The sequence below is a fragment of the Myripristis murdjan genome, chromosome 20 (genome assembly GCF_902150065.1).
Source record: "Myripristis murdjan chromosome 20, fMyrMur1.1, whole genome shotgun sequence".
Lineage (NCBI taxonomy): Eukaryota > Metazoa > Chordata > Actinopteri > Holocentriformes > Holocentridae > Myripristis > Myripristis murdjan.
In genome coordinates, this window is record NC_043999.1 from 25,982,239 (window position 1) to 26,002,600 (window position 20,362).

General features: G+C 40.2%; 1 protein-coding gene across 1 annotated transcript in view; it reads left to right on the forward strand.

Moving 5' to 3' along the window:
- Nucleotides 1-20,362, forward strand: part of vstm2a (V-set and transmembrane domain containing 2A) — a 75,909-nt gene that overhangs the window by 49,767 nt on the left and 5,780 nt on the right. The window contains exons 3-4 of the mRNA XM_030079826.1: nucleotides 911-961; nucleotides 2,125-2,461. Coding sequence (XP_029935686.1) covers nucleotides 911-961; nucleotides 2,125-2,461 — 388 coding nt within the window. The remainder of the gene's footprint in view (nucleotides 1-910; nucleotides 962-2,124; nucleotides 2,462-20,362) is intronic.

Here is a 20,362-nt window from a genome sequence, read left to right on the forward strand (position 1 = left end):
TCTTTCGTCTCTCCTGTGGAGCCAACAGCTATCATGTCCTCTGGAGAAGCTTCCCTCCCAGCCTCTCTGCTGCACCACTCTGCTGCTCTCCAGCTTTATAGTCAGCAGACTTTTTTCCGGGCATACATCCATTTGGCATCCGATGTGGGATAAATAAATTATAGCCTCTAAAATCAATGCCCAGGCCATGATGTAGGCTGAAGGCTTAGTTCTTGCCACCATGCTAGAATTATGCCACCAGAGCTCATATATTGGGGCCGTCTTTGAACCCAGGAGCTATGGTGCTGCTCTTGATGCTTTTTGTGCTTCAAGTTGTTTTGTGGTGTGTGTGTGCGTGTGTGTGTGTGCGCATGTGGGGAGTTCAGTGAAAAGCTAGTCCAGGCGCTCTGTGGTTTTATTATTTGTCATAAGCTTTTATGGGAAATATTGCTTTTACTGGAGAGACTGATGGGGTTTTTGAGGCATAATTTGTTTCAAGCATTTGTCAGTCTGTCATAGAGCGTTCTGGTTTGAACCTGTTTTCCTCAAGTCGCTACTGGATCTGGGTGCTGTCTTTAATCTAATCCCCCAACAAAACCACTCATGGAATCCAAAAATATACCAGAACAGTGACAGGAGTGACATCTTTGTGTGTTTATTTTTAAAGGCTGAATAGTAGCATGCATTCACTCTGGCTCTCCATCTCTAAGATAAACTGTTTATTGATGTAGCTATCAAAGATTTATAACCATCAATGGATACATGCCCTGTGTAGGTTATACCCAGTCAGCGTTAAAGTCATTATTAGAAATGTTGCAGGCTTTTTTAACAGGGCCAAGATTCAACTTCATGGAAATATCTCAGTGTGAGAGCTAATGTTTTTGTCTCTCCCCCTCTCCCTCTCCCTCTCTTTTGCTGTGTGTATTCCCAGATGGAAATGATACCAGACCCAGATCCTGATGATGAGGGGACAAAAATAAGTGTAAGTTGAAGATCATGTCCTGACTGATATAACCCACATTGTGACACAGTGTTTCTCACAATATGCCATCCAGAGACAAGAGTCATCAGGTTTTTCTTATTAATTCCTCCTCCCTGGATGAAGGTGTTAATCATTGGAGAAGAGTGCAAAACAGCTGACAGCAAATTACTTCATCAGCAAAGCTGAATCAAGAGATGCACATTAACATGAGAAATAGAGTGAGAACAACTATTGGTCAGTGTGAAATACTTCGACACATTACTAAAACCTAAGACCTTGATTTGAAGGGCAAACACGAATCAAAATTTGAAACATGGCAGTCTAATAGACTTGAGCCAGATATAACTGATGCTGATGAATTTATTAAACTCCCTCGTGGAAGATGCTCCAAAGCTTCTACAGCAACTAACAATATATACAAAAAGTCTTTCACACCAAATACAATGGCTTTAATGAACTCTCTAACACCATTGTACCACTGTTCCCATGCCTGTAATTGATTATATTGATTTTATGTAAATGTAGTGTTGTTTTATGTGTTGTGTTCTTTGTTCTTTATTTGTTCTTTATTGTATTATTTATTCTTTGTTATTTATTGTAATATTTTTGAAGCAAAAGACAAATTGCCACTTCTGTTCATTATCATTATTATTAGTATTAGTATTAGTATTGAATTTATTATTCACATTATCATTATCATCATCAATCATCATCAACATCACCATTATTATTGTTACTGTTATTGTAATTGTTCCTGTTCTCCCCACATTTATACCTATCCTCTGGGGGCCGTGACAGTTGAGAGCCACCTTTGAAACTCAAAGCCTGATGCTATTTGTACTTTGTTTAAACTGCAGTTAAAGAACATCTACTCATTTTGATCATTTTTCATCTAACTACAAAGTTAGATGAAACACAAACCAACCAAGACATATTTGTTATGGCATCCATATGTCACAGTCATCTGTGATAATCATTGTCAGCCTCATGCATAAGTCAATTTGCAGCCACATTAAGTTTGCTTGGGTTTTTGTTGTTCATCACATTTTAGCAGCTTTAGAATAATAGCATAAGGTGTCAAAACATTTCATAAATCTTCATTGTGTTTTTCAAAATACCATCTAATATTGTGACACTGCTGTCCCCTAAAATTCCTCTAACAGACGGTGAAGGTCCAGGGCAACGACATCTCCCACAAGCTGCAGATCTCCAGAGTCAGCAAGAGTGACGAAGGTCTGTATGAGTGCCGGGTGACACGAGCTAACTATGGCGAGATTGTGGAGTACAAAGCCCAGGCCTGGCTGACGGTCAACACCACTGCTAGGCCACGCCGACCATCACCGCCTGCCAAGAAGAGCTCCCCACTCCACCTGACCGACAAGAAGCCGAGGAAGTCCAGCTCACCTCTGGGCCAGGACAGCATGAGTTCAGACCAGAGGGTGGGATCAACCTCCAGCTCTCACACATCCTCCAAGACAGCTAAACACAACCCCGGCTCAGGTAATACACTGCTGGTTGGCTACATGATGCAAGAGCAATGAAACACCTGATGTGTAACAAATTTAAAGGCACGTTAAGTAATCTATGAACTTAACCAACCTAACACCCTGCAACAACATCAGCGGAATTTTATAAAAACAAACAAACAAAAAAAAAAAAACAGTTTTATAGCAGTTTGTGCAATAATCCCAAAATTTAATCTATAGATTTGTGTCCATGGACTCGAATTTTCCACTTTTTTCATGCACATTAACATTTATTTTGTATCCATGGACTCAAATTGTCCACTTTTTGGGTACAGGTGAACATTTAATTTGTGTCCATGAAAACCAATGTTCCTTTTCGTGCACATGAAAGTTTTAACCAGTTCTAGAAAGTTTTACTTTCTAGAACTGGTTAAATTCCAGTAGCCTTAGCCAACAAAACAACTCGCTTGAGGTTAGGAAAAGGTAATGGTTAAGGTCAGAAAAAGATCATGGTTAAGGTTAGGAAAAGCAGTTAGCACAGAACTCGACTGGAGAAGAGCAGACTTTGCCGTTCAAATCCAAATAACAGTGGTGATGGTTGGAACAGTGGTCATTTTTATGCAGATTGTTGCAATGGTACTGGCTAGCTCTACTTATAAACCGACTTGAGGTAAGTCACCAACTTGCTCAGGTGACAGGTTTGGCAGCTGAGCTTGGTGTCTGTTAGCCATAAAGGGTAAGATATGTTTGACCTTATTAACTAGACATTTCCTCACCTGGCAAAGTCATTTTTGAGGTATTGAACACTTACCCTATCAAACCTACCCTACAGATAAAGAATGGCAATTCTGTGCTGGGCAGTAATACTAACACTTGCTTCCAATTTAACACTACTAAGGTGACATGACAAACTTGCCTTTAACTGTAAGATTACTGCATCTGCAAGTATGACTTACCTGTCTGATGTTGATGTTGAACTGAAGAGTTAATTCATGAGATATACTGTACTATGTCTGCATTACCAGAGCTCCCCCATACCCTTGACAGTGAGGCTTCATCTATTCCAATACCCAATTCACAATCACACAGATTGCAAAGAATGATATCTATTACACTTTTGTCCTTCATCAAATGAGTCAAGCACAGTAAGGCCAAAATCATTATAAAGATGTCTGCAGCGTAATGCCTACTGAGAGCCATTATGTTTGGCCAGTACAAACATGATCAGCCTGTGCAATGGATGGACAACATGCATTACAAGATAATATTATGGCAGAAGATAACAGACCATGCCTGTTTAGCATATTTAGAGTGTGTCATTCTGAAAAATGCAAACACTATATTGACCTACTCAATGAGTTAAATTGATTATATTACAAGGCGAAGTAATTTACATTTACATTCATTTACATGTAATTTTTTAATTATTTTAATTATTCAGAGACCATGTATCATGGTCTCTGAATAATTAAAAGTATTATCAGAAAAATCTTGCATGTCTCTAATCTAGCTTAACTGAGTGTTTGGTTGAGGTCGCTGGTTTAGTTGATTAGAAATCAATAATATCAACTGGACTTCCTGCAATAAAAATCTGTCACTCAGAAGTCAGAAAATGCTTTGACAGGCCAATCACAATTGAATATTTTAGTAAGCCATGTGAAAATATGATTAAGTCTATTACATCTTAGAAATATGCACATAACAAACAATTATTTGCCATAGTGGCTTTCAAATGATGTAACACACCCTCTGACAGCCATATTGGAAGTATGAGCAGTAGATTGTGTCTGTAAATGCACAACTTGTCTCCACAGAATTCAAACACATGGTAGACACTGTGCTGTTCTTGAACTGGAACTCGTTCTTCTGCAACTGATGAATCATGCTGATTTTGTGTTTAGAGAAAGCCAGATTGTTAGCAACTTTGTCATAGTATCTAGTCAGCTTATCACCACTGTCCTTTTGTTAACCAATCTGATTTGCACACTAGCCAACATATATAGTAGAAGCTAGTGTTAGCAGTGGCTAGTAGTTGCAAGTTTCCATTAAAGGTATAAGAAACTGAAATATGTTTCCCATTAAAATGATTCTGTTGTCATCAATGGATGTAGAAAACATCATGAAACTATGAGAATCTTTCTGTGCAGATAGAGGTTTATCAGTTGATATCTCCAGAATCAAAGGGAGGGTTTTACTGGGGTTTAAAGCTACTTTCACATGTAGAAGTGGAGCAATCCAGTCAGAACACAACGTCAGTTTTTATTCCTCCCATCTACATGTGACTGACAGCCCTCCACTGCACCAGTTATACTCCTGGCTGAACAAAGACTTGACCATTTTACCAAGGATTATTTTACCAGGCTATCATTATATCAGAGGAGTGAGTTCTAGCAAAGCCCTTCAATCTAATAGATGTGCCCTCTTTACCTAGCAGTGGCATCAATCATGGGTTACCCTTTATATACTTATATTCTTTTTATTGTTTTTATTACATGGTTGCACTGAAAGGAGCTGCTCTTAATCTCATTGTACATGTGTGTATAGTGACAATAAAGGCATTCTATTCTATTCTATTCTAAATTCTACTCGTACAAGCTTCCAAAACATAAGGCTAGCAATAAAAAAAAAAAAAAAACATTTGTAATGTTCTCTTGCATCGCTTATAAGACTTATAACTATGTCACTTCCAAAAGCAGGATATTTTCCTGTTTACTCGACATTTGGTTGATCTTACCAGGGTAGAGACAATATCGTTGCCCTACAAAGGGAATTAAAACCACTGGAATGGAATGGATTACTGTAGAAAAAGTAGCTCCTAAAACTCTGTTTTATTACAGAGCAATGACTTTTAGGACCTCTCGAATGTGGGTTTATAATGAAGACAGCATGGAAGAACAATGGGCTCTTAAGTAAGAAAATCCAAGGTTTTAACTTGGTTTACTAGTCCTTTAACATTGGTTTCTTTGCTAAATTGGATTACTGTCTATTGTCCTAGCCAGCAAAGTTAAAAACTGTTTGTTCTGGTCAACCGATCTGACTCGCATAACAACTTTGAGGTCCATATTTGTTAAGACTGCTTTGAACCTCAGAGCAGAGTTTTTGTCTTTGTTACTGAGATATTTATGCCAATAAAGCTGTCGTGCAAACATGACCTTGAAATGAACATTATGCAAACACACAGCCACCCTCAAAACCAATTGCAAGCACAAACCGCAAAGTGCCTCAGCTGTACGACTAATCCACAAAAGCTCCATTGTTTTGCCTCAAAGCCTTTATATCTGGAGTTTTCTCTGATGTGATCTCAAAATGTACGATGGACAACTCTCCCTTGATTGTCTGACCTGCTGATGTCTTGCAGCCATTCATTTGGAACAGACAAACTCTTTGGAAAAACTCTTCTTTTAAATGCTCTTTTACACATTATTATGAGTTAGGAGTGCCGATGATTCAAACCAATAGTGAATTGCAGTGTCAAATTAAAAAGCTTTATCTATGGCTGTTTTTAGTACATGGCGTATTGCTAGTTGTAGCTTCTTCTTTTTTTTAGGTTTTGTGTTGCTATGGCTTGTCTATGCCAGATTCATATGTAGTGGCAAAAAACGTGAATTCTAATTTCTGATTCAGATATTTACTTCTACTTAAAATGTTCATGGATGGATCTGTAACTACTCTACAAGAAGCTTTTTCAGGCATCTATCTTTTCTTCGGCTGCTTGTTTTATATTTCAAAATTTGTTGACTCACAAGCCAGACATCCTTGGTAATAGATATGTGATGTGACCTGCCAGTAATGTGCTACTGCTTTGGTGATAGTGCATGACTGACTAATTGCCTAAGTATCACTACAAGCTGATTGCTTAGGAGTCTCCTATAGCTAATTGCCTCTTAAGTGTTGTGGAAGGTAAACCCTACCAAAGCCCCAGAATTAAATCAAGGGGAGAATACCAAAGGAGTCATCCGGCAAGCTTGCCGGTGTTGTCGGACAGATTTTCAGATTTTCAACCACTCCCACCACAAACACACAGTGGAAAAGTTCCGAAATAGGGCTTATGCCAAAAAATGCCCAACTCCAAGGAGCAGAAAGACTTAAGCCTGAAGCCCTTGCATCAGCCGGTTAAGTGTATGAAATGTAAATGCTTCCCCGCCTCACAATATAAGGGCCTTCTCTCAATCCACAGTTTGCATACTGACAGAGCCACTCTGTAGAGGATGCTGTGATGTCTTTGCTCCACACCACCGATAACCATGGGGAGGGCCCACACTCCTTTGTAAGGATGCTGTTCCTCAACATCTCCCAGACATCCAATGATTTCATGACCCCAGCTGTTTTCAAAACTCTTCCTGAGAAATCTCCGAAAGTAATTTATGACTATCTCACCAATCACAATGAGTGTCACATGTGCAGCAGATTAACAAGGGCTTGGTTTGGTTGCACCAGCTGTCTGTAATTAACTGTTACTCCCATTTAACCAAATAAACCAATGGTTTACTTGCAAGGCCTGTCTGAAATCACTGGAAAGGGTGTGTGGTTCCACCTGTTGTCCAGGCAAGACTCATTTTAATTGAGATTGCAATTGGTGAAGATAATCACACATTACTGAACTGTTTGAAGAAGATTTCTGATAAGGGCTACGGTAATGGAAACATTGGAAGGCAGCTTTAAGTGCATGCAACCTCACATACTCTGCACCAAGCTAAAGCACCTCCAGCTGGACTCCATCTTTATCTTATGGGTCATGTGCTGCCTTCAAATTGGGTAATGTTTACCGTGTTCACAAGGAGTCCATATTAAGGCCCCCCTCTTGTGATATTCACAACTCTGGAAATTTTTTTGAAAGCTCACAGTTCGCAATACTGTAAGTGAGTGACTCTTCCTCATCTGCCCTAGTTACAAACACAGGCACACCCCAGGACACAGTCATCTACCTGGTGCTGTTCTCTGTTTACACCAACAACTTGAGGAGCTCCAGCAGTGAGTGTATAGCAATCAGTTTTGCTGATGACACCACTCTGGTTGATACAGCTAACAGTGCTACACACTTTGTGGCTTTCAGGGTAGGCTTGCAGATACAATAAGTTATCCCAGAAAAAAAGGAATGTTCATACTTGTGTATTAATTGTTATTCTTCACAGAATATAATTTCATTTAAAGAATGAACACCTTGGGTAAAAAGCATTCAAAAAGTATAGAATTTGTTATGATTTTTAATATGGCCCCTTCAGTGAATCAGTTTGACATCGCTGAAGCAGCTGGAGGCCTCCCCACAATCCTTAGGACATACTGACCTCCTTCGTAGTATAGGGGCCTGTCAGAGAGACCTAAGAACAAACTGAGGAAGGTAATCTCCCTTGGGTCCAAGCTCTGTGAGCAGCAGTGCCAGGGCATGCAAAACCTATGCTAGGGCAAAGAGAAAAGCACAGGAAATAGTGGGGGATGGAGATATGTTATCCGTAAATTTACCACCAATCAATGTAAACATTGCTGCATTCCAGCAGCAATACAGCTGCTAAATCAGTCCAAGGTCAGGTTGTAAGATCCCTCATCCCCCCAACTACTTCAACTCCCCATATAGACTAACAAACTGAAGGACTCTGCTGGACATTATTTACATTATCTTGTACTGTTGTGTCATGTTTTTGTTGTGCTGCTTTTTGGTGTTGTTGCTAGGTAGTTGGCATGCATGTTTTTTAGCTAGTCTGTGCAAAGCAGATGTCCACTAGTGGACAATAAAAGCTCTATTCTGGTATTTCCAAACACAGTCAAAATAAATGGTGATGAAAGTAGCACTGCCAGTTGCACAGGTCAGTTGAGACAATCTATCCACATTTCATTTGACCTTCTGACTGTTGTTTTCATATTTTAAATTAAAAATGATTGTTTGAGCAATTGCAGATTATAGAAACAATAGCCACAGTGGTATATTACCTCAAACCAGGAATGTCATTTGATATTAGGACATGGCCATTTTCTTGTGCCAGAAAAGTCTCTCGCTGAAGCAAATAAAGCAGGTTAGGATAGTCCAACATTTTTGCAATAAAACAAGACCGGCTACAATAATGTGGCATTGGCTTACCACCAGAATGCTGATTTACAGTGATCAGTGATTTATAAGGCATTTTTTGAAGCAACGATTCATCTTCCCATTCTCAGTAAACGGATTTGCTCTAGACTGTGAAAGAGTGCACCTCCATGTTTAAAAATTATTTGTTGTTTGTACTAAAAATTAATTGATAATTGCTCAATTATAAAACATACAGATCATTAAGGCACTAAACCATAAAACATAATCTGTAATTTTATTTATAGTTTACACACAATTACTGATTTTGTTACTCTCAGCAAATGAAGTGGCCATGGATAAATTGCTGTTTCCAGAGTTTGGATTTCTTTTTTGTTTGGTTTTTTAAGATAACTGACATCAATTTGCACATTGTAGGCTTGCCATACTTTGATAATTACCTTATTAACTTATTTCTATTGCTATTGCTTACATAATATAATATTTTTCGTTTCAGTGGTCCAGATTTTCACCTTATCTCCTTCGCCTCAGCACAGTTATTCACCTCAAGCTGGCAGAGAAAATAGGTCTTGTGTCTAAAGAGGCTGGGAAGCCCTGCTGTGTGCCCTTGTCCACACCAACCTAACACAACCCAGTTTTTCGTAGTAATGGTCTGCAGTTGTAAAAGAAATATTCACACACTTGCACGGACTATTAGACATTGCACTAATGTTGAATGTAGGTTAAGAGAAGAGAAGGTTCAGGTTAATTCTATTGCATTTACTCTGTATAGTTGCTTTGCATTTTCTGTTTCGCTGACTACTAAACATGCTATAATTGCACTGCACCTTCTCATATGCACCTGCCAATCATCGCCCCACTGGTCAAAGAGTTCAAACACAAAGTCAGCCATGCTCTGAGCTGAGATAGCCCTATGCACCCTGAAGCAAAACACAGAAAGATATTACTTGCCACTGAATAGAGGTAAAAAGTTGAATAATCCCCAGGGCTGCAGAGTGGGAGATTATGAGGCAGCCAAATTATGCTGACAACTGTGTTGCAGTGAGTCCTCTGTGTGGTGTGTCTGACACTGATAAATGCCTCTCCGTGGCTGCTCAGGCAGCCTTAGCTACCTTCTCTGAACAGCAAAGAGGTGTTGCGACTGAGGGCGACAGAGTTCTATTACTGCAGTGTTCAGGTTTGAGGCAGATGAGCAACAATAGGTAAATGGGCTGTGTTGAAATTAAACCTGGGAGAGTGCAGATATTTTCCTTTTCCGCATTGCTGCATCTGTAAACAATGAGGCACTTGCCAGATGGGGGAAATATCACTGTGGCTGGTGGAAAGGCTGCGGCTGCAGAGAGGTTTGTTAACAGCTACTCCCCACCAGTGTGTCAGCTGTTGTTAGATCACGGCTCGGCCTCCATCGTTTCTGGCAGTGTTGTTTTCTCAAAGCTCTGAGGTGACCATGGCTGAATGCAATGAAGAAATAAATAAATAAAAATAAAAAAGCCCCCTCGAGCCACGACTTGTCCCCCACCCTAGAGGCCAGCCCGCCAAACAAATACGAAAACAAATATGGACTCAGCTGAGAAACTTGATTACATAAGCATTCATGCAAACAAGAATTCACTGACCTTGTTTTTAAGAACCCGCACGTTAAGAAAAAAAAAACAAAAAAACACTGAGTACATCTAAGGAAAGAGCACCACTGAGTCACCAGTCCAGTAGGTGGTCAGGAACAACAGAACTGATGTCCATGGTAGCATTCACATCTCCACACAGTTGCATGCAATGTCCCTATGTCATCTCATGTAAATTAACAAAGTGAATGCCAGCATGAATCACTCTGTTTCTGTCAAATCCTATTTAGATGGAAAATGCTACGCTTATGCACACACAATTCTGCATTTATTGCTTAATAGCGTGGGCAGTAAAATACTGTTAGATAACTATATGAAGTGGCACCTCCCCTAATAATCTACTTACATGTGACATGCAGTTATTACAAGTATCTGAATGGTGACAACATGTGTGACATCACCGACTCCACATAAACATCCTGATCACACTTATAGAAATGTGACTGTGTTTAAATCCTGTGACTGATTTCTACTAATGCCAGTAAAATCACACAAAAGAGTACAAAATTTGTGCAATTTTCCATTTTTTAAAAAACTGTAATCATTGGGTATTAAAAACAGTGAATGAATGAACCCTCCCTTTCCATGCTAAGAGTGTTCTGTCAGTTTATTTATCTTGAATCAAGCAATAATTGTTGCTCAGGATGGGTCGTGATTTTCACATTTTCAAATAGTTGGAAAAATCAAATAGTTTGGGACTATTCTCCTAAAAATAAATTGGAATTGAAAAATTGTTGACTAGTTTGCCATGAATATCGAATAGCAGTTGTGCCATAAGTGCCCATCACCAGTTGTTGCAGCACAATAATAGTTCCAACAAGAGAGCGGCCACTGTCACGATAATAATGTTAGTCTAGGGGAATTAAAGCCCTCTCATTTCTGCGGAAAACTCAAACTGGATGATGATATTAGTACTCAAGAATAATACTAAATAATAAAACATTGCATTGCATTAGAGTTGCATTTTATTACAGGCTTGAAAATGGTCAGTGTCTGAGACCCTGTGTAACGTGGCAAAAAGGTCTAGCTCTGAGCAGCAGTGTTAGCCCTGCTGCAGCCCCAGAGTGGAGGCACCCAGATGCCCTGGTACTCATGCCAAGGAAAAGGAGGCTGCAATGATAGATAGATAGATAGATAGATAGATAGATAGATAGATAGAGAAAGAGAGAAATGGAGATAGATAGATAGATAGATAGAGATTGAGAGAGAGAGACAGAGATAGAGAGATACGTAGAGAGACAGACAGTGAGATAAATAGAGAGATAGATAGTCTTTTGACTGTAGATGCATACATAGCACAAACAAGTAGGGCACACAGACTCACACAGGACAAGTAGGCATTATGTCCTCCAGGCTTAACAAGGCACTGGTAAACTGCACAGGGAGCCAGATGGGAGGGCAGACAGTACAACCTGTCAGCAGGTCAGCCTGGCCATTGCCATGGGATAGTGCCAAGTTATGCTCATCTTGTCCTACAAAGGATATGATGTGTTACGTAACCAGTGTCCAAACTGTACTTTTCAGACAATTAACAGAGTGCCATTCTTTGAATTTGGTAATCTGGCTCCCCAGATAAAGTCAGAGGTAACATGCTCGGCATCGTCCTAGAGTCAGACTCTACATCACAAGAAGATATTGCCAAAGTGTGGCTGTTCATAGTCCAAAAAGATGCTGAAAAATGCATTCATGCTTTTATTTCAGATGGATTGGATTACTGAAATGTTCCTTTCACCAGTCATACTGAAAACAGTCCATTGAAAAGAATCCATCTAATTCAGAACTGTGTCACTTGACTTTTAACCAAAACAAGGAAGAGAGAACATATGAACCCCATTTTAGCTGCACGCCACTGGCTCCTGGTATCTTTCTGAATAGATTTAAAGGTCCCTTTACTTGCTTATAAAGCTCTTAATGGTTTGAGACCAGCCCACATTCCAGCCTTTTTGCTATTTTATAATCCCTGACGCGCTCTTAGATCTTCTGCTGCTGGTTCTTGAAATACAAACAATCCTACACATAATAAAATAGGCAGTCCTGTTTTTAACTCCAAAATGGTGGAATATCACACCTAATGCTTATATAATGCTGTGTATGTATGTAGATAGATAGATAGATAGATAGATAGATAGATAGATAGATTCTTTATTATATTGTAAAGTACATCCATTGTATGAAAGGTGCCCTATAAATTAAGTTTATAATTATAATACCAACTGTGTTAACTATGTTTCAACTAATGTTAGGCTGTTTAAGCATCCAGGAAGGTTGGACACTATTGCTTTGTTTTGAGCAAAGTAACAGGCAGCCAATCAGGAGTGTGTTTGATGCCAAGCCATTTTTGGCTCACAGGCAGAGAGTGCAGGGTTTAAGTTTGAGGACAGACCCAAGACTGGATATAACCAGGAAATCATATGTTGTCTTGTAGTTAGCGACCAGTGTGACTGTTAATGATTTATCCACCAAAATTTTCCCTGGCCCATATTTTCCCCCTTGGCCAGAGTTAAACAGCCAAGCTGTGAGGTAAAGATGTCCAGCTCTATTTAACCAGTCAGTCAGCCAAACATCCCATCATTGGTCAGGCAGCCAGCCAGTCAGAGAGTGAGTGAGTGAGTCAGTCAACAAGCAATCCAGATAGTGATTATAGTAGCAGAGCCACCAAGCAAGTTAGCAAGCTAGTCACTCAAAGAGACAGCCAGCTAGCCGGTCAGCCAGCCATCTCTTTGCAATGCCAGGGATCAGCAGGAATAGATGGAGCTGGAGCTGGAGCTAAGCCAGTATCAAGTCCCTGTGGAGGAGCCTGGGTGATTCACCTCCCTGCCTCACTAAGCCTGACTACATCTCTGGCCTGGAATCGATACTGAAACTCACCATTCCACCCAGCCAAAAGATTCTGGCAAAATGTTAGAGAGCTGTATTATGTTAACAAACAAACAAGCTGTCACCAGGCAGGTCATTCTCAAGTACGGACGTTTGAGGTGTGCTAATTGATTTCTGATGTGAGTAGTGGCGATGGTGGTCAATTGTTGTACTAATGCAACAAAAACATTGTTATTAGCTGTGCAAAAGATATGAGGAAGGGATATCACAGATGGACAGCCATTCATGTTCATAGCTATCTCCCATCATCCTCTGCCAGTGTGGTTAGTCTTAAGGAAAGATCAAGCACATGGCAGGTTTCTGCTGACCACCACCCAGCTTTGGTCCAGGTTGTTAGCTGGCATTGTTAGCCTGTTAGCTTAAGCCACATTAACACCATGCAAGGGACTAATGTCATTCTTGGCCATCTACTGTCTGTGCTTAAATGGCTGGCTTTAATATATCTGATCTGAGGTTTGACTGTTATGACATAAAATGTAGATATCATCATATATCATTATATTAAACACCTATTTTATGTCTCACCACAATGGTGCATGGTATGCAGGATATTGTGGGCCCTGTTTTTTGTAGCAGCAACACCTTGCACTAGAAAAGTTTGTAATTTGTATTTTTTTTTTTTTTTCCCACCTGAGACCAATGGGTTATCATGGTTTGCAATGACATTGCTTGTGCCTAAATGGGTAGGGAGTGCATGAGAGGGGAATGCTGATACAAATCAGTGTTGATACAATTCTTACTGGTACCTGTCATCCACAGCTGTTTGCAGGATGTGTGAGGACATTCCCTTTTGGTTGATTAAATCCCTACAGCCATCTGAGGGCAGCAACTAGTGTGTTCCCATCTGCAGCCTCAAGCTTCTAATTTGAAAGATGTGGTTTGCATTTTCAAAGCATTGCACAAGTACGGACGCTTTGTCCTGCACAATCAGGACCAGGCTCTTGCACAATTAGTACAACTACTTCTGTGCTATTGTGCATACCAAATGAAATGGCTTTAGGACCATGTTTTGCATGTTTGCATGTTTTGTTCCCAAAGCAAGCAGTTACATTTTAGTGGAATGAACTTTCTGTTCATAACTGTAATAAAGTCGTCCACATTCTTTTTCCTAAAAGTAGCAGCACCATTGTGTGTTGATGAGTTGGGTGGTGAAAAGGTCCCTCAGCCAAAACGTAGTCCCAAAGGAAAATTTTGTTTTAATAATGATACTAAACTACCAATGATAATAATAATAATGATGATACATTTAATTTGAATGGTGCTTTTCTTAGTACTCACACCTTACAGTAAAACGAGATAAATTAATTAAATTCAAGTAGAGAATTTAACATTAAGAAATAATAAAGAAATGGAGGCAGTCAGAAGCATGGAGGGAGAGACTCAGATGTTGTAAGCTATTTTGAAAAGGAGGGTTTTCCGGGAGGAGAGTGCATTGGAGTCTCTGATGGGTTTGAGTAGGGAATTCCAGAGGGCAGAGGCAGCGATGAAGGGGGCCTTGTCACCCCAGGTTCACTGCCTGGTGCTGGGGGGGGGTGGCTGTGTGGAAGGTGCAGTAGGGTGTGGTGGTAAAGGAAGTGAGGTGAGATTGAAAAATGTTTGAGTGATTTAATTAACAAAGTTTAAATGAGAGTGTGGGGTCAAATATAGCACGAAGATTATGAACGTGAGGTGAAGTGTGCATAGTGGAGCCATCAAGGATGAGGGAAAAACTGGGTGGATTTGGTGAGGGACTTAGAGTCAATGATAAGAATCTCAGAACTGTCAGTTATTTTGAGAAAATTTGTTTGCATCCAGAGTTTTATGTCCAAGAGGCAATTTGTAAGGGTGAAGTGGGCTGCAGCAGTGATGGACTTGGTGGATCAGTAGACCTGGGTGTCGGCATAACAGTGGGAGTGAAGGCCATGGCGGTGGATGATGTCACCGAGGGTATAGCAGAAAGCAGAGGGGACCAAGCACCAAGCCTTGGAGACGCATTGCGTGACAGGGCCTGTTTTAGATTTGCAGTTGTTGGTGTTGATATAATGGTGGCTGTCAGAGAGGAAGAATTTGAACCAGGAGAGAGCAGTGCCAGTGATGTTGAGGGATGATTTGAGGTGAGTGAAGAGGATGGAGTGGGTGATGGTATCAAAGGCAGCACTGATGTCTAATAGAATGAGGATGTTGAGGGAGCCTGAGTCAGAGGAGAGGAGGAGGTCATTGTTGACTTTCAGGAGGGAAGTTTCTGTGCTGTGTAATGGTCTGAAACTGGATTGAAATGGTTCACACAGGTGGTTGCAGGTGAGGAAGTCTTTGAATTGGGAAGAAATTACATGTTAGAACATGATGATAGAAAGGGGAGGTAGGATATGGATCTGAAGTTTAGGGATTTCAGGGTCCAGAGCCGGCTATTTCAGGATGGGGATAACAGCAGGGAGTTTGAGAGCTGGGGGACAGAACCAGTGAACGGGGAGGTGTTAACCACTGTGGTGAAGAGTGGGCTAATGGTGGAGAGACAAAATTTGATACGTTTCATGGGAACGGGGTCCATGGCAATCGTAGCAGTCTTCATTCATGCTAGTAATTTGGAGAGCTCAGAGGTGAAGATGGGAATAAACTGACAGATTGGGACAGGGTATGGGAGCAGGGTCAGAGGGCACCAGGGTGGGAGTGGCAAGTTGTCTGTAGATTGAGTCAGTTTTGGATTGTATGCCAAATTGTTTGGCACACAATCCCCAATTTATTAAGAACATCCAGACAGTCAGCTGGAGCGTGATGGTTGAAGCTGAAGAGCCGAAGATAGAGTAGCCATCCAGAGCCACCATTGTCAGAGGAGATGTTTGTCAAGGTATGTAGGGTGGACAGGAGACGGCGCATCTCTAAAAAAGGTGAGGTAAAGGAGGAACCACAGCAAGATGGCAAGCATGCAGGAGCAAGCTAGAGATAGATGGATGTTTGGACTGAAAATTCAGTGGATATTGAGGTAGCAGTGCTCGCCCTCGTGGGCAAGCTGCACAAAGGCAGAAGGCAGACCTGGCGGGAGTATACCTCATAGCAGTGTAGCTATTCCGGCTCAGGTAAGACACAAGCAAGCAAGCATGATGAGGCAATGCGGCAGCTAAACAATTACCAGATCTTCAGACAAATCTGTCAAGAATACTCAAGCAAGTTGATGATGAGTCAGCCTTGCTGAATAATTCCATAGAGATTTAAAATAATTAATTATCAGTTCCGTGGTTTATGAACGGTGACAACTTCATTAGCCGCAGAGGCAGAACATTATTAGGTGTGTTTTTCAGTCAAATTAAAAAATTGAGGGACTTTGATTATACATTGTGAAATCTTTAGTACCCCTGCATGATTTACAAAATGTTTTTTTGCAATACAAAATGTGGGGAAATTGGAGTAAATGGGTTAAACATGAGAAATCACTGGTGCACTCGAGCATGGGACATAGGAGCACCGACAGACATCAAGGGAGCGCATGGGACACAGGAAATCACACAGTTCTTTTTTACATTTCTCTCTCCACTCTATGTCACTGAGCTCCCTCAGGACCAGCTGCTCCCACCAGTCTTCACTCTGCACCCTCATCCAAAATATTCTGTCACCAGGTCGCAATAACCGCATGTGTCATCTCCTTTCTAACAGGTTTTCCAAAAATAGCACCTGAAGCGTTGCATTTTTTTAAAATTGCAGTAAGGCCAATGACAGTAACAAACATGATGTAGTTTAGCAGCATCATAGCTCTAAATATTTTGGTTAAAGGTGCGCTATGTAAAATGGAACTGAAGTGAGGATTGTTTAGAATTGAATGGCAAAAAAACATGGAATAGATTGTGTGTTAGCATGGTTCGCATCACTGGCCTGACTTGCAGATAGGTTATGTGCTTATTCCACAGTTTTGCCAGTTGACTCAACTCTCTGTTTTGCATTGTGCCCCTTTAACTCTGATTTTCTGTTGAATTTAACCCTGAGTAGCAAAAAAACATTTTTTTTTTGTATTGTACAATAATGGCACACACATAATCTGCATCTATTGGCTGCAATGCTTCATTGAAGCTACATCACACTTAATTTGAGAGAAATATTCAAATCCAAGATGCCACTGTTTTATGGCCGCAGCATTACATCAAATAGAAAATATTTTGATGCAATGTGCATCATTGTATACACATAATTTCCTTGTAATTCAGCAGGACATGTTTTTGGAAAATTTCCCCTAGTATTTCAAATAAAGTTCTGTAGGTTTGAACAAAGCTTGACCATGCAGCAGTATGAACTCGTCTATGAGAGCAGCAGAGAGAGAAGTTGAGAAGAATGTGAGTTTGCATGGTGAGCATGTGTCATGACCTGTGTTTGCATATTCATTCATGAAAACAGATCCCTGTCTGCCTGTAGGCACATTCTTGTGAACACAATAACACAAGAACACAATAGACAGACACATTAATGCACTGATGTGCTTCACTAATGTTCTTGTAAGTATATGGTAACTGCTTATGGCGAGACATAAAGCAGTTCAAGTGCCTCTTGATACAACACTGCCACTGCTGTCGAACTGTTGCTCCACCTCCGAAAGCAACCTAGAAAAATTCAAAAACTGTTCCTGTTTCACAAGTCAGCAGGTAAGGCCTGGAGGCTGTTCCACAAAGGAGGCTGAGAAAAGCAGGGCTTAATATGAAAAGGCTGACTTGAGTTAACCTAACAAATCGATGTGGGATTAAGTGGTTCCACTAAGCTAACTTCCAGATAAAATATGGAGCGTTCATGACTTTACAACACAGACCTGAGATGTCAAGCACACAATACCAGAGAAGTCAAACATCGATTCACAATGAAGAAGATACTGACTTAAAGAGAGAGCTAAGATGCTTACGGCCACAGAGCAGCAGATATTAAGCAAAAAGTAACATGAATAATAAAGGGGGCGAGGGGCAAACATAGCCAGAGATATACAAAACCATGCTGAAACGTGACCAGATTATGATAGAAGTGGCATACTAAACTCAGTGGAAAAACTGTGACATTGTTGGTTCAAATCTTGTCTAATCTTAACACAGCATAAAATGCACAAAATAATTTTCATACCTGCATTTCACCCTATGATATAAAAATTCCACATATAAAATAAAATAAGAAAGTATTCAGTCAGTTATGTTATTATAAAGAATATATCATAACCTCTATATGCTGTACATAATAAAAATACAGTTAATATCCTTCAGATTGGTAATACCCCCCTCCCCTCCCCCCTTTGTTTGTAGCTCCAATCAGTACCAATATTTGTCATTGCTGTCTGTTTAATTCCTTCAGTTGTATAAAATATTGTTCTAGTTAGGCAAAGCAGGGCAGGTTTACTGTATAGCACCTTTCAAACACAAGGCAATTCAAAGTGCTTGTTAGGCCTATTTTAATTGCAATCAATGCTCATTCTATTGGGATACTTAAGTAAATGAGGCAATAAAATGTATTTTTACAACACATTTAAAAAGCACATAGCCAAAGTTGACCAAAGTGGTGTACCTGAGCTCTGCATTGTAAACAGGCAATCCTACACCTGATATAAATGCAACCTGTGTTAAGCTGTGATATGTCAGAAAAAATGTATCTATTTTGCCATATTTTGTAAAATAAACAGTGTCTAAATATTATAACATAGTAAAGTAAAGAAGAGGGCTCCTGTTTTTATCTGTTATCAAGCTTTATTTTCAGTTTAATTCAGTTACATTTTTATGGACCATAGCTGGCAGAGGCTTCTTGCTTTGGTTTGTCTGTTGGCTTGAATGGGTTGTGGACTGACAGAATAGATTGTATCAGAACCACAGAATATGTTAGCTATTGCCTGACAATTTCATTATGGAGAGGAAAACACAGAATTCAAAGAAGCAGAAAAAGGAAGTATGCGGAAAAAAGAGAGAGCTTAAGCATAGATGCAAAACTGAAAAGTGCTCAGTGCTCTAAGACCACAAATGAGATCAAAATGTTTTGTACTCCCAAGAAAGCTTTTTCCAGTGAGTATAGTAAATGGCAGTCTACGTGGAAAGTTGACTCACATAACCCCAACTGCAATGAGCAAAAATGACCCAGTGTTGCTTTTTTGTGCATCATTCTGTGTGCATGGGAGACTTTTGGTCCAACTGGATTTAGGATGTTACCTACTTGATTCTTAAAAATTCTCACTCAGCTGCTTAAATTATGTCTTGTCTTGTTATGTACAGAGAATGACTGATTGTAAATTTGGCATATATAAATGTGATTTACCTGTAACTACAGATACTGAAGTCCACAGAGAGAGAAAGCCGAACTATGACCATTGACCTCTGTAAGACAAAGAAAAAAAAAGAGTGCAGTATAGACTTTTGGCAGTGCTGGGCATTTTTTAAACAGAATATTTGGCTTTCAACAGGCTTTTTTTCTCCTATTTGCCACTGTTCATTTGACTCTGTTCAGCCCAATTTTATTGTTCCATGTTGTCCCCTGGAGATTATCTCATTGCAGTTTTCCTAACAAGCAGTAACCTTGTCCATTGCCATTGTCTGATGTAGGGATGGCGAAAATGGAAAATTTTCTTGGTTGACCACCGGGCCTCATTAATCGGTTTATTTCAGTTAACCGAGATTATTATTTGACTGTCTGTAAACTTTACAGACAGTCAAGAACGCGACCGTGTCCGTTCTGTACCATGGATGTCCCCTCAGCAGGCCCAAACCCAATTCAGACATAAGATAACATGGAACACCATTCATCCCGAAGTCAAATATTGTACATAGCCTACATGATATCCTACAAACATTATGTAATTTACGCATGTTGCTTACCGTGGTGTAGAAGAAATCTCTCTCCTCGTGAAAAATATTGTCTCCAAATTCCTCGATGAGTCTGCTTGGTGGTTTTATGACTCTTGCAGACTTGCATGACATACTTTGTTCAAAACTATACGTGATCACCATAAGCTTGGCTCGCTTCTCCGGTCTGTCTCTACCGAGCTGTGCTCTGAGCGTGATGATGCAATCCAAACTTGGCAGAGCATCCCATCGCCATGTTTACCGTATTAAACTGTATGTGGGTTCATGAGCAACTTCTTAGCTTTCAGGAACAGTTGGAATTTTTTCGATAGAGCAAACTTTATGGAAGTTACAGTATTTACAATATGACGTGTGCATTTGTGTCGGCGACGACACGTTCGGCCTTAAAATTAACCGACAAGATGATTCGGTTAAAGTTCAAACGGTCAACAACCGGTCAAACAGCCACCGGTTAGCATCCCTAGTCTGATGTGTGATTTAGAGGCTGTGAGTGGTCCAGCTGATTTTACCTTCAATTCCCAGGATCCTTCCCTGTCAATTAAAGGCAGAGTCAGAGATTCTGGAAAAAGACTGTCAACAAATTTGTCAACAAAGAAAGTCAACAAATTTGGCAAGTATCTTCTCACAGTGTG